The sequence below is a fragment of the Panthera onca genome, chromosome B3, assembly GCF_046562875.1.
Source record: "Panthera onca isolate mPanOnc1 chromosome B3, mPanOnc1 haplotype 2, whole genome shotgun sequence".
NCBI classification, from domain to species: Eukaryota; Metazoa; Chordata; class Mammalia; order Carnivora; family Felidae; genus Panthera; species Panthera onca.
In genome coordinates this window covers 46924982-46939844 of record NC_138344.1, presented here as the reverse complement: position 1 = coordinate 46939844, position 14863 = coordinate 46924982, and the positions used below count along the sequence as shown (strand labels likewise).

The following is a 14863-nucleotide window of genomic DNA, read 5'->3' as shown; positions in this document are numbered from 1 at the left end:
GCAGAATGTACTTGTAATTTTGTATTGGTAATTTTGATGGAAAAACCCAAACCTTGAAAGGGAGTTCTTTGCAGCCCCTTGGCTACCTCCCATCAGCCCACATTGGACTTCTCTTCCTACAGGTTGCTGGGTGGAAATTTTGGAGACATGCTCATATAAGTGCAAGTCCTGGGCCATCTGGGCCTTTTCCACTCTCCCACCTATATGTGGTGAAAAGGAATTTCTTAACTATGTGAACCCGCGTGGGAGATTTCATTGGCGCTGTGCTCTGTTTGTACAGCTGCTCCCCAGGCTCCAGGCTCTGCTGTCTTCCATGGCCCAGAAGTATCTGTGAATGTGCTGTGGAAGGGTTTCTAGAGGCTGGAGGAGGTGAGAACTGGTCTGGGGAGGTGGTTGTCCTCCAAGTGCCTGTGGCCGTTGATCGTCTTTTCAAAGAAAAGGTGTATTTATTTAAAAACATGTAATCTCTCCTAAATTTCCACTGTTCAGAAATCAAGACTTACAAGAAGGTTTGCAAGGGAATATGTTCCTCTCCTCCTTTCCATAACTCTGCCTCCCTTCCTCACAGCCAGCCAGTGTTACCAGTTTCTTGTGTAGCCAGGTAATTACATACTTAACTCCCATTACCTTCCTTTTACACAAACTTTGCTCTTGTGTGTACTGTTCTGTCCCTTCCATTTTCCTTGCTTTCTTGTTACTTTATTTTTCCAGCTGCTCAGGTTATCACTGAACTGATAGAACTTATTTAAACAAGTGCCCCATCAGTTGGTACTTAGTTCATTTCAATCTTTTGTTCACATAATGCTGCAATTAATAATCCTGTTTGTATTGTCATTTTGCACACATGTAGGATAAAGAGCTAGAAGAGAAGTTGCAGGGTCACAGGGGAATGTACTTTATAATTTTGATTGATACTACCAAATTGCCCCCCTAGGAGCTCATACCAGTTTCTAGCTGCCCCCCAGCAGTGTGTGTGTTGGGTTCCCCTTATACCACCCACCCACCTTCTGACCTTGGCGGCCTGAAAGGTGAAGAAATGATCTCAGTGCAATTTTAAGGGGTGGATCTGTCTTGAAAAACATCAGAATATAGCACATCTGCTACTTTTGCCCTTGTGGTGATGGCCTAGTATGGTGTTTCCGGCCTTTTGCAGTGGCAGTGGAATTTTTGTTTCTGTTGACTATTTATGCCTGCTTGCATGAATAAAATAGTAGTTAAAATATTAAAAAGCAAGTTTATGCAATTCTTTTAAAATAGATATCACATAGGTGATAATGATATGGCTAAAGGAATCGTTAGAAACTGTGTGGTCTTTACTTTTATATATGATGCAGCAGTCTCTCTAATCTTGTTATGACATACAGGACTTAAGATCAAAGAATCACCTAAACATCAAAACACAACACAAGGTCCTTTATCTAGTATGGTTCCAGTAACTTCAGTGAGGTCAGCAGTACTTTGTCTCCAGTGATCTCTGCATAGGTCCTTACCAGCTCTGGGCTCAGTAGAGTTCTGCCTTTGCCAACATTCCTGAGATACAAACTTAAGCATTTGGAAAAGACACATAGATCAAAGTTCAGAGTTGGAAGGGGGGCTTTTGGAGGTCCTCTAGACCAATTTCATTTTCTTCACTGGGAAGTCGTGTAGAAGAACTTGCATGTAAGACCTGCCTTGAACAAAGGGATATGCAGGGAATTAGGTATGGTTTCAGGAAAAGGAAGTTTGAGTCCTATGGGCTTGATATAACATAGGGGACTGTGTGTGTGGGCAGGGACAGGGATGGGTTCCGGAAAGGTTTACCAACAGAGGCTTAAGGTAAATTTATTTGTAAACATACTGTGGTCTACCACACTATGAAGACAGGAGAAAGACATACTTTACAGATAGTCAAAACAAGACTAAGTGTCTCCACCCATTCAGGCTCCCTGGAGTCCCACTCAGCTTGTGTTACTGAAAGCTAGGACTGGAGCAGACTCCTGCCAGCCAGCCATAAACCGAGTGATTAACTTGCCTGGCCTCCCTGCAAGTAAGTTCTCAGAACTCAGGATGTGCCTCCACCGCTTACAGACAGAATACCAAGTCCTAAACATCACACCACAACAAAGGGTCCTTTATCTAACAGGTCAGGACGCCAGTTAGTTCTGAATTCAGGTTCGGCGAGATCTGGTTATCAGTGGTCTTGTTCTTGATGAGATTTCTGGGTGAACAAAGGAGCATTGACTGCCTGAGTGCGTTCTTTGCTTTACCAGATTTAGGCAGGTATCTCCAGCCTGCTCTTTCCTCTCACTTGTGCCTCGGCCGACCTCAGACCACTGAGGTAAACCCCTCATCTCTCCCCTCCATCCCAACTCCGCATCCAAGTTTCCTTTGTCTTTTGTTCCTCTTTGAATTGGCTGTGTTGAGATATAATTTGTATGACATATGATTCACCTGTTTAAAGTGCACGATCCAGTAGTTTTTAGTGTGTGCCTAGAGTTGTACATCTAACACGACTGTCATTTTCAGGGAACATTTTCATCACCCTCAGCCCCAATCAACCACTGATCTACTTTCTGTCTCTATAGATTTGCCTAGTGTGGGCATGTTGTATAAATGTCAGCATGTGGGCTTTTGTGACTGGCTGCTTTCACTTAGCATAATGTTGTTCAATATTCATCCATGTTGTAGCATGGCTCAGTACGTCATTCGTTTTGGAGCCAGTGCATGGTATGGATACACCCCATTTTGTTTGCCCATTCATCAGTTGATGGACAGCTAGGTTGTTTCCACTCTTAGGCTATCAAGAATAATGTTGCTCTGAGGTTTTGTGCAAGTTTTTGTGTGGCCGTAGGTTTTCATTTCCCTCAGGTGTAAACTTAAGAGTGGAATCTCTGGGTCGTATAACTCTGTTCAACATTTTAAGGAACTCTGAAACTGTTTTCCAAAGTGGCTGCACCATTTCACATTCCCACTAGCAATGTATAAGGGTTCCAGTTTCTCTCCAGCCTCCCCAACAGTGGCTATCATCTGTCTTTCTGATGACAGCCATCCTAGTGAGTGTGAAGTGGCACCTCGTTGTGGTTTTGATTTGCGTTTCCCTGATAACTAATGATGTCGAGCATCTTTTTATGTGCTTATAGGACTTTTGTAGACCTTCTTTGGAAGGAGGTCCAGATCCTTTGCCTATTTTTAAATTGGGTTATCTATCTTTTTATTACTGAGCTGAAGAATTTTTTATATATTTTAGATATGGGTCCATTATCAGATACATGCTTTATAACTATGTTCTTTCATTCTGTGGGTTGTCTTTTCACCTTCTTGATGGTATCATTGGCAACACCAAAGTGTTTAGTTTTGATGAAGTCCAGTTTACCTATTTTTGTTGTTGTTGTTACTCGTGCTTTTCATGTTGCATCTAAAACTCTGCCTAACCAAGGTGACAAATATTTGTTACTCCTGTTTTCTTTTAAGAATTTTGTTTTTGAAATGTTACATTTAGGTCTGTGATCCGTTTTGAGTTCATTGTGTGTACTATGTAAGGAATGGGTGTCAATTATGTAAGGAACAGGTGTGAAATCATCTCTTTGCATGTGAGTACCCATTTGTCCCAGCACCCTTTGTTGAAGACTGTTCTTTGTCCATTGAATTTTCTTGGTGCCCTCATTGAAAATCAGTTGACTGTAAATGTTGGGTTTATTTTGGGGCTCTCAATTCTATTGCATTGTATATGTATCCTTATGCCAGTGCCACACTGTCCTGATAACTGTCTCTTTGTAGTCTCATGTTTATTGGGAAAGTTAGGGCAGGAATGAACAGTCTAGACTTTTCTTTCTCCTTCCCCATCTGGCCAGTTATTGGATTCTTTGGTTCCTTCCTCAGGCTTTCAACCACACTTTATTTCTCCTTGTTCATCTTGCTGGTTTCAGTAGGAGAGGATACCCACGTAATCCTGAGAAGTCCCAGCTGTTGGGCACTTTACTTTTCTCCTTAGCAATGCAAGCTAACCATGTTCTGACTCAGTAGCTTGGCTGTGATGGTCTTTCCAAGATGTATGGAATTAAACTTTTGGGTTGTGAAAAGATGCTTTGGTTTCTGAAATGCTCTAATTGGTTCAGTGCAGGCTAATACAGCTTATTGTACTGTTACAAGATTTAAAGATATTTCTGTAAGGCTACGCAAGTAAGCAAGCAATTCCGGCACATAGTTCTCCCAAGTGGGCCATGACATAGCCTTCGAAGCCACAGCTTGCCCTCCCTGGGCCTTCCATTCCTTGCAGGCATCTGCAGCGCTGTGTTGTGAGCACTAGATTTGCTGACATTGGCGTCTTTGTAGTAGTGGAGAGATGGAAGGCAAGAGATCTTCTGGGAGAAGTGGAATTCTGGACAAGGCCACTTATCATCACTTTGTGTTGCTGAGCCAAAAAAGAAAAAGCCCATGCAACATCTGGAACTAACAATAACCACACTGTAATTGTCACCATGCCTTTCTGTTATGAATTTTGTGCAGCACGAGCTCATTTTCAGAAGATCGTGCCTAGAGCTTGCACCAGGAGCTGTTTCATAATTTAAATGAATTTTAATTTCCATTTTGTATTGGACATTAAAAAAAAAAATCTATAAACAGAAAGCATCCTTCATCCAGAACTCTTGTTAAGGGGTCCTGCACGTGGTGAGAGGTCAGGGACATGAACACAGCGGAAGGCAGTGGTTACAAGAACAGGTTCTGGATTCAGTCTGCCCGAATGCACTTCCTCCTAAGTGAACTTGGACAAGTTCCTTATCTACCCAAGTCTCAGTTTCTTTGTCTGTAAAATAGTGATAAGAATAGTACCCACCTCCTAGAGCTGTTAAAAGCTTGAAATCCCATGTCAAAGACTTAATACAGGCAAGGGTTGACAACATTTTTCTGTGAAGAGCTAGGTGGTAAATATTGTAGGTTTGCAGCATCAGAGGCCTTTCCTTTAGGCATCTGCCACTCACTCTGCTGTTGTAACGTGAAAGCTGCCGTAGACTGTGTGCTCACCAGTGGGCGTGGCGATGCTCCAATAACACTTTATGTTTAATAACAGGTGGCATGCTGGATTTGGCCTCCAGGCTATAGCGTGTCGTTCCCCGGCTTAGCACGGTGCCTGGCGCATAGAGGGTTTTTAATAAATGTCCTCCCTGCTCCAAGCTGAGGACTGCCCCTTGACAGTGGGTCCCATGTTCACTTGCTACATGTTTTTAACAGAATGTTGAGGTCCTAGCCAGTCGGAGCAACACTTCAGAGCAGAGCCAGCTGGGGGCTGAAATGCACGTGAAGGCACTGCAGGAGGAGAATGAGAAGCTGCGGAGAAGCATCGAAGAGCTGGAGCAGACTGTCGCTCGGCTTCAGAGGCAGATTGCTGACATGAAATGCGACGAGGCCAAAGCGAAGGAAATGCTCAAGAAGTGCGAGGTAAGGCTCGCTGGGCCCCAAGCCCGGGCTTGGCAGCTGCGGAAACTTCTTTTCTCCTGTGTCAGTGGTTTCGGAAGTGCAAGGGGATTTATTAGCATAATTCAGTAGGAAAGGTGGAGGCAGTCGTGAATAAGTCCTCTCTGCAAGCTACTTTTCTTGTTCCCTGTGGGTGGTAAACATGGGAGACGGACTTCGCCGAAGGTCAGGGCTGATGAAGTCAGGGTCCCCACTCACCCAGACATCAGGCACACTCAACCTTTTGACACTGAACAGAGGATTTTAAATGTCTGAAAGGCCATCCTAATACCACCATTGAACCCGGTCACTCATGACTATGTTTTCTTTTTGAACACTTAGTTGATGGATTTTGAAGTTGCACAGGTTTTAACAAACCAATGGTCTGGTTTGCCAGATATCTAGAGGCAGGCGGCTCTTGGCAAGAGACATGTTACCAATGGCAGTGAGAGCTGGCACTGAAAAGAGAGGACAGGGGCACCTGGGTGGCTCAGTCAGTTAAGCATCTGACTCTTGGTTTCGGCTCAGGTCATGATCTCGCGGTTGGTGAGTTTGAGCTCTAAATAAATGAACTTAAAAAAAAGTAAAAGAGAGGACAAAAGAAATGTAAAGGGAGATGTATTCCAACAGGGGCTTCCAAAATGGTCATTTGTCAGAATCAGCTGGAAGCCTTTTCCAAAACTCTGTGTGCCTGCGTCCATTCAATACCTGCTGTTTCTGAAGCTCCAAGGGTGAGGCCCGATATTTGTATTTTCAGTCAAATGATTCAGATATTCACATCTGGCTAAGTAGGTAACCGCAGATGGTCACACACATCTAAGAACATAACTGTTGTGGGGCAGCTGGGTGGCTCAGTCGGTTAAGCAACCAACTTCAGCTCGGGTCACGATCTCACTGTTTGTGGGTTCAAGCCCCGCGTCAGGCCCTGTGCTGACAGTTCAGAGCTTGGATCCTCCTTCAGATTCTGTGTCTCCTCTCTCTGCTCCCCCCCTGTTCAGGATGTGCCTCTTTCTCTCTCTCAAAAATAAATAAATATTAAAAAAAAACAAAACAAACATAACTGTTATGAGCTACTGCGGGCCTGTGGCTGGCACATTGTGACCACAGCCACTGCTGGCTGTGTCCTCAGATGTCTCTTGTGTTCCTTCCATGCCACTGAGTCAACTTTATAGGCATAGCACACATGTAAATGCACACTGACCCTGTTTCATCGTAGAGAGAAGCCCAACAATTAGAGGAGGCCCTTGTGCATGCAAGAAAGGAAGAAAGAGAATCCACATCAGCCAGAAGGACCCTGGAGAATGAGCTGGAAGATGCTCAGGTAAACACAGAGCTGTTGTCTTTATTCCTCATACAGGAAGCCTGAGAAGCAAAATTGGAGAGTCATGTACAGACTGCCATTGGTCCCCTTCACTCTCCGACAGCCTCGAGTGGGTAGAGGCCAGGGATGCTACCTAACATCCTTGCAAAGCAGAGGACGACCCCCACAACAATGAATTATCTGGCTGAGGTTGAGAAACCTCGGTATAGACATTAAAGAACTTGACAGTTTTCCAAAGATAAAATATGAATTGTGTGAGAAGGCCGGCAGGATTGGTCCCCAAGGCAGTGTGGAGTCAGCTCTCTGGCAGAAGTCAATTTCCTTTCTCCTTTGGGCAAATAGACTCCATAGAGTACAGTCCTTCAGGACGACTATTAAAAGGAGCAGGAGGAAGTCCGTTTTTTTGAAACGAGATAGCTATCTGTATTCAAAATCAGTAGATTCTTAGAAAATTAGGTTTTCCCATTTGAAGGTTAGAAAGATAGTTGGAAGTACATTCTAAAAAAAACAAACAAAGAACCAAAGCCTGCACTAAAGTTCTAAAATGACTTTGCACAGCGACCTCAGTGTGAACCAGATACGTCCTTTACCTGCTCTCGGGTTTTAACGAACCGGCACCAAGGGTTCCTCAGGCAGTTTCTGAGGATTCAAAAGCCAGTGATTTTGAGCAGTTTGTCAAAAAGGAGATTGTTAATGTTTTCCATTAGGACCCACTTGTCAACGAGGGTAGGTGGGGAAGGGGCATATGAAAAGTGACAAAGCAGTCAGGGTTCAGATTTATAAATCTGCCTGATGCCTCATTGCAGCTTTCCTTTCCATATACAGCTCCCCCTCTCAGGGGGCAGAGAGGAACCTGCTGTAACTAGGATTCACTGAGGTCAGCCGTCATCCCCAGATCAGTGGTCTGTGCCTTCTCTCCAGCCTTGCACAGAGACTGTGTTTTTGCAAACAGTAAAGCCCTCTTTTCTTCTGAGTCTGGTGTCTGACTGTCCTCACCGTGGCCTTCTTTCTTTCAGTTGAGATCTTTGTAACAAACCCTTGTTAGGTTAATTTTGCATGGAATACGGATTCACCGTGCTGCTGTTAAAGGCCTGTGCTGACTACACACCTGACCCCGAAGCACAGGGTGCGAATCTGTGAGCTGGTTGGGGACGGGAAGAGAGAAAAAGCATACTTTCTCTACAGGGTCAAAAATCTGCACCTTCGTGTCCTGTCATATCCACCCTGAATGCTGGGTGCAGCTGTTACAGGCTCCTGTCTTTATCATCTGTTGGTCAAACCATTAAGTTTCACAGCTGTGAATCTGCCGCTCAGGGTTAATTCGCAGAGAGAGCAGATGATAGCCTCGGGGCCTAAAGATCTCCTTGTAATCCCCACCCACCCCAACCTCCAGATCTCTGGCCTTGCCTTGGAAATTCTCCCTGACGTGTTGCTTTTGTTCAGGCCTGTTTCCCCAGCGGCGTTGGGACGGTGGGAACTGGAAATGGCAGGCGCCACCTGGCAAAAATGCTCAGAAAGGCCCAACAGTCTCACCTTCCTTATCTCAGCTGGTCTCAGAAGCAAAGTGCGCCATCACTTTGTTTTCTCTAAAACCAGGAACCAGACACCCAGCTCCTGTGGTTCTGTAACTTTCTGCACGCCTCTCTTTCCTAAGCTGGCAACGGAAAGGGAACTTACCCTTCAAGGAAGAGGAAAGAGTAACTGGGTTCCCCCCCCCCACACACACACATAGTATTTTGTATTTCGAAGGCTTTGTGCTTTTAGCAATCCGTAGCATCTTCATGATTGAGAAATGTATCTCTTCACATAGTAGCTGAAGACTGTGTGAACTTAGGTCTGATTTTATTAAGAGTCAGAAGGTGGCAGTGGGTCGTAAGATGCCGCAGTTTGTCGGCTCGGCCCCTCCCGCTTGGGGTAGGATGTGCTGTTGTGCAAATCTACGTGAGCTGCATTCGGCAGCGATGTCTAGGTTTCCCCTGAGAAATGGCTTCTGCAGGTGGAGAAGTAAAGAGACCTTTTCTGGAGAAGCCACAGTTCTCTCCTTCGGGGGGTGGATCATGGTATGGATTCCGTATGCCTTCACCTCCCACTCTGTTGGACTTGTGTGCATCAAGATGACAGAGGGGAAAAGCCCCAGTGCTTCTGCCATTCCAGTCCCCAGTTACTGTGTGGCAAGATACCGCTTAGGGCCTACTCAGTCTTGTGTCCCCACGGAGGCTGTGTGAGGACAATAGTTTATATCTGTACATTGCTTACAGTTTATAAGCTGCTCTCACATGCAGTAACTTGGGCATCCTGAAGACACTCCCGAGAAGTGTTTTCAAGAGTTCAGATTTGCAAACGCTTAACTGCAGCTTTTCTTTCCGAATACAGCTTCCCCCTCCTCAGGGGCAGAGAGGAACGTGCTTGTACTAGGATTCACTCAGGTCAGCCGTAACTCAGGGGCTGTCACCCCAGCTTCCGTCTGATTAAGCCTGTCATTCCTGTAAGCCCATAAGCTCACTTGCACTTGCTTATTGTTAATATGGACGAATAGGGGTCTTAGTCATATTAGGAAAAGGCTCTGTGTCCATTGACAGAGAGTGGTTTTCAAGCTCAAGGGTGTTACTATACATTCACTAACTTGGTGCTTTGGATTCCCCTCACTGATCATTTTGTTCCCAATTTTGGTCCCTGTATTAGTTAATGGGCTCTCATTGCTGGTCTTGGAAATTCAGTCACTGTAGCAACAGCATTTCACTCCTCTGACTGCATATTGGGAAGTTAGCTTCTTTTCATGTGGATTCTGAACAGGTTTTCTCAGCAATGATGTATTGGAATACATTTCTTGAAGAAATGAGGAGGCAGAACATTGTTTTAAACTTTAAAGTATGTTAGAATTATCTGGGTAACTTCTAAATCTAAATTTGGGGGTCCCAGTCTAAGAAAAACTGTGATTCCATCCCAAGGGGCTAGAATCCGCATTTAAGGCAAAGAATACTCTGTCCTTACTTGTGATTCTGATGTAAGACGTCTTTAGACAACTTTTGGGGATAGGTATTAATTTTCAACCACTGTGCTTTTATCTTATGCCTAATTGTGAATCTGGACTATGAGACCTACCCAGACAGAAGACCTATTGCTTGCCTTGACAGATCTCACTACCTTGCAATGGAGCAATCTATAAGAAATATTTTTTAAATAATTGGGCAAAACTGTTCTTCCAAGCAGATGTGTGTGTGTTGGGGTGGGGAGTGCAGGATTTTGGCCAGGCCCCAGGCCCAGAGTGGGTGAGTCTGGTGTCTCCAGTGGCACAGGAGATCAGGGCCAGGCAGGGAGCCCTGCCCGAGCCAAGGGTGAAGCAGAAATGCATACACCATATGGAGGTTGGATGGAGCCAGGGCTGGCTTGTCTGCTGGCCTGGAGCCTCCAGGATTGGGATCCAGGAGTTGGAAAAGAGAGGCTGGGAGGTCTGTAGAGGCGTGCATTGAGTTGGATCCCACAGAAAGCCATTGATGTCACTCTGTATTGCTTGTTTTTCAGGAATTTACATTATTGACAGTTTTCTCCCACACATGGAACCCTACCTCGCTTGCCTTACCCTGTGTGCTCCCCTTTGCCCCTAATACCACTAAATCAACCACAGACACAAATCCCAGGAGGTGACCCTCTTTCTGGTATGTGCCCAGCTGGACTGTGGTGGGACATACTCCTGCTAATTGCCCCCACACTGAACTTCTGATTACCTTCCTTTTACCACCTTCTTTTCTCCCAACAGCTTTTGTTGACCTTGGTTTACCTTGGCAATTAACTTTAGCGGCCCAGCTGTGTTGGCTGGTTCTCGGAGTGCAGTTAACCTGACTGAGTGGAGGGGCCAGAAGGCCTCCATGGGTGGCTTTTTGGCCCCAGGTCACAGGGTTGGCCAGCTGCATGGTTGGCTATACTTTGCAAACCAGGAGTGCCCAAAACGATTTGGGAGTGTTTTCAAGATGCCTGAATTGGTGCATGTGACAGAAGCTTGTAAACTGTTAAGCATTGTATGAATATAAACCATTGTCCTTACACAGCGTCTACATGGACACAAGATACAGCTCCTAAGCAGTACCTATATTAACCCACATTCAGCCCTCAGGACCCGATAACATTTTCCAGATGATCCAGCCCACATCTGGGCCATGCTATTCCCTTCTGAGCTGTGCGCCTTCTTGCTATCGTTGCACTAATGGCCTTAACATTCAGCCATCTTTCTAAGATATTTTAGGATTTTGTTTTAGAATTGCATGTTCTTACAAAAAGAATGTCAGGCTATGCGACTGGGTGAGGTGAGAGCTTCAGGGGGGATCCCAGGGCAAACAGCGCCCTCAGGATAGTTTCATTTTATGGTACGTACCAGGATTTGGTGCTGAATCACTGAATAACACTGCACTTTTCTAAGTACTGCCTTTTCCATTGAACACCTTCTGCTCATCAAGTTTATCCACCTGTGGATTGCCACATTCCCTTTTCTTCTGTGTATGAGTCCAACCCACGATTCTGTTAACTACAACTTCCTCTACCCACATGAACTCTTGACCTATGGGGCAATGTTCTCTTTCCTCATAGATTGATTTTTAGCTATTTTAACTGTAAGAGTCATTAGCAGAGCAGATTCTAGAACATGAAGTATAATGCTGTATAGCACAGGATGTAAATTGCCACATTGTTTTAGGTTTGTTTGATGTATATCTTTACCTCAGTTTTCAAGCATGAACTTGAAAATGCCGTGTTTTCAGACACTGTCCTTAATTGCTACCCCCAGCAGCCTTGACCATTTTCTATATTTCTATAATAAATCCTTTGTCTGCCCCTTCATTCTCAAGTGTGTTTTTGGCTAAGTCAACTTCACATTTGGGTTCCCAAATTTCAGAACCAACAATGTCCTTGTGTCTTCTGATGGCTTTATTCCTTTTCCTTATCACTGATGTAGCAGGTCTGATTACTTTGTAGTGTGGCTGCAGAATTCCCTCTGCCACCTGTCCCTTTGGCTGACATGATAGGTAGGTGACAGCCCTATACTTTGCTTGCTGTCTGCAGAGAAATCTGAATCGGGCCACCCAGGAGCAGAAGCAGTTGTCTGAGAAGCTTAAAGATGAGACAGAGCAGAAGGAGCAGTTAAGGAGACTAAAGAATGAGATGGAGAATGAGCGATGGCACCTGGATAAGACCATTGAGAAACTGCAGAAGGAGGTGAGGGGCAGGGGAGGGAGAGGTGTGGGCAGAACACCATTGGGACCCAGCGCCCTTGGAGGGCCTGGTGGGAGCTAAGGAAACCTGTACTTAGTCTAAGCACAAATGTGTCGGATTCCCAGATTCACTGAAACAGCTCTTCGGCCTTGTTGAGAATCCCAGTTAAAGGGAAACTGGTCTAGAAAATACCCTCTGGAATCTGGGCCCAGCTCCTCTCAACAATTACCCAAAGGAGCCTGGCATGTAAGTGCAGACTTCACAGGTGTTACCTGAATCACAATCTCTGTGTCTGCGTCCATCTTTTTTGTCCAGGAGCGTGAAAGACAGTTCCAAACGCCAGTAGTTGCTACTTGTCTTCTCAGCTCATCTCTGCCCCAGAGTACCCAGAAGGAGAAGGGCACAAAGCTGACTGGCTTCCCCACATTCTAGGAGCCAACAGGAGTGCCTGTCGTTTTCTGATAACCTGCTATGTACCAGTCACTCTACTAGCTATTTTGTAACTAGAATTCTATACGTATTGTTTTAATTCTGACAGCAACCCTGTAGGATAGATAACTGTGATTCTGGTATTTCCAACGAGGACGAGGACACCACCGAGGCCCAGAGAAGTTTAAGTACATGTCCCAGTTATGTAGCTGGTATGTGGCAAAGCAAGGACATGACCATATATCGAGCTGCAAAGGGTGTGCTTGTTCACCCCTCCATGCTGCCTCCAAGTTAGAGGTGACTGAGCCTGGACAGCCCATGACAAGGTTCTCTGCACAGTCTTTGGGGGAGGTTGTCAAAGAAAGAAGAGGAGATGTGTGTTCTGTGTTTAGATGGGACCCAGACTTCGCTCCCTGGCCCCACGTGGGGCATCACAGGGTAGGCTCACATCCATGTCACCCCTTCCAGATGGCTGACATTGTCGAGGTGTCCCGCATATCAACCCTGGAGCTCCAGAACCAGCTGGATGAGTATAAGGAGAAAAATCGCAGGGAGCTTGCAGAAATGCAAAGGCAGTTGAAGGAGAAAACCCTAGAGGCTGAAAAGTCACGTCTGACTGCCATGAAACTGCAGGATGAGGTAATGACTGGCTGGATCAGTTCCTGGTTTACCCCTTAGTCAAACTATCCTCAGAGACGGCTTTTAAACCTTTCTAGGAGAGACTTGGGGTAGATCTTAAGACGGCATTTGTGCTTGATTCTTCAGTGTTAACCCTTAGGATACATGGGGCAAATGGCATTCTAAGACACAAAGTCCTAGGGCCTCTGACATAACTTGAATGTGGCCATCTTCTTGATTAATTCAAGATTTTCTGCCTCAATTGTTTAGCTGCTATTTGTGGAGCACGAGTGGTGTACCCAGCTGTGCCCAAATGATTCCTGTGTATTAATATTTTAATTTAATCATCGAGCAAGTATTATAGTAAACAATCACTTTTTGCCATTCATTTAGAAAATATAGACTTTTATTAGGGTGGTTGGGGTAGACAAGAGCTTCAGAACAACAAAGGGTGGAGACAAAAAGAAATCCTCAGGAATTTATGAGTACTGAAATTATTAAAACATTTTTAGCTTTATACTTAGGAACAATAGAGCAAAGTAACTCAAATGTTAGCTCCCTTCAGTCTTGACTCGTAAAGAACTAAGAAAAAGGGAATGTTTTTGATTATTTTAATGGAAAGCTGAAGGCTCTAAAATACAAGTACAGCGTCTGCTGATTTCTCGCTGTGCCTCTTGCCAGCTGGATGACCTTGAGCAAGTTACCCCAATTTTCTGAGCATCTCCTCTTTCCTTTTTAAAAGTATACAAAATAATGATCATTTCGTAATGAAATGAGATAACACATGAAGCTATAGAGTAGAGGCTTTGCATGTCCTGGACACTAATGTTAAGGTTTTTTTTAATTCCAAGACTTGCTTTTTTTTCACAAGCAGTGCCAAGATTCCACAGGAAAACAAGATTTTCTTTAAAAAACAAACTTTTAATGTCTTTGATGATCAAAGAAATGTTACCCATGAGTCAGTGCTATAACCGTGTGAGAGAACAATGGATATTTATTACAGACCTCTAGAACACTTCTGGAAGGACCCTGATAACAGGTCCCCTCAGCTTCAGCATCATATGATACAGGACTCCACAGATCATTGAAATTAGCATAGTGACATCACAGTTCTCTTCGGCGTTAAAAAAAAAAAAAAGTCATTTGCATTTCTATGGCAAATGGGAGGGGAGATTGAGATTATTTGGTGTCTTAACACCAACAACCACATGGTGTGCTGTTTTGATTTTGGAAAAATCAGTGTCACATTGACCCCTGCAAAGTACTTCCTGTTAACTCTCTGTGTAACGGTTATTGTTCTGCTAGAATCTTTGGATTGGAAGGAACTTTAGAGATCCTCTAGTTAGATGAGGCAACTGAGATCCAGAAAGATTCGTTAAGGCCAGCAGGAGACCTATATTGTTTATAAAAGAGCAGTAATTCAAAAGAGGATTTCTTTTTTTTTTTTTTTTTTTTTTTTTAAAGAGCTCTTGCCCTTGTCCTGGGCTCCAACTTCTTATTTTTTTTAACATTTTATTTATTTTTGAGGGAGACAGAATGTGAGCAGGGGAGGGGCAGAGGGAGAGGGAGACACAGAATCCGAAGCAGGTTCCAGGCTCTGAGCTTTCAGCACAGAGCCCGATGCGGGGCTCGAACTCATGAGTCGTGAGATCAGGACCTGAGCTGAAGTCAGACACTTAACCGACTGAGCCACCCAGGTGCCCCCAAAAGAGGATTTCTTAGGGTGAAAGCAAAGATGGCCCTTCTTAGATTTTTCTCTGTGGTGTAACCCTATGAGACACTGTTTCCATGTAAATGGCAGAAACACACACCTCATCATTCGGGAAGGAAACTGCAGTCAGATACCGCCCTGCATTAAGCTAT

General features: G+C 44.6%; 1 protein-coding gene across 6 annotated transcripts in view; it reads left to right on the top strand.

Moving 5' to 3' along the window:
* Positions 1–14863, top strand: part of CGNL1 (cingulin like 1) — a 159572-nt gene that overhangs the window by 119204 nt on the left and 25505 nt on the right. For all 6 annotated transcript variants that reach the window (XM_078448645.2, XM_078448644.2, XM_078448641.2 and 3 more), the window contains exons 9-12: positions 5209–5415; positions 6647–6751; positions 11804–11956; positions 12851–13021. In XM_078448645.2, the coding sequence (XP_078304771.2) occupies positions 5209–5415; positions 6647–6751; positions 11804–11956; positions 12851–13021 (636 nt within the window). The remainder of the gene's footprint in view (positions 1–5208; positions 5416–6646; positions 6752–11803; positions 11957–12850; positions 13022–14863) is intronic.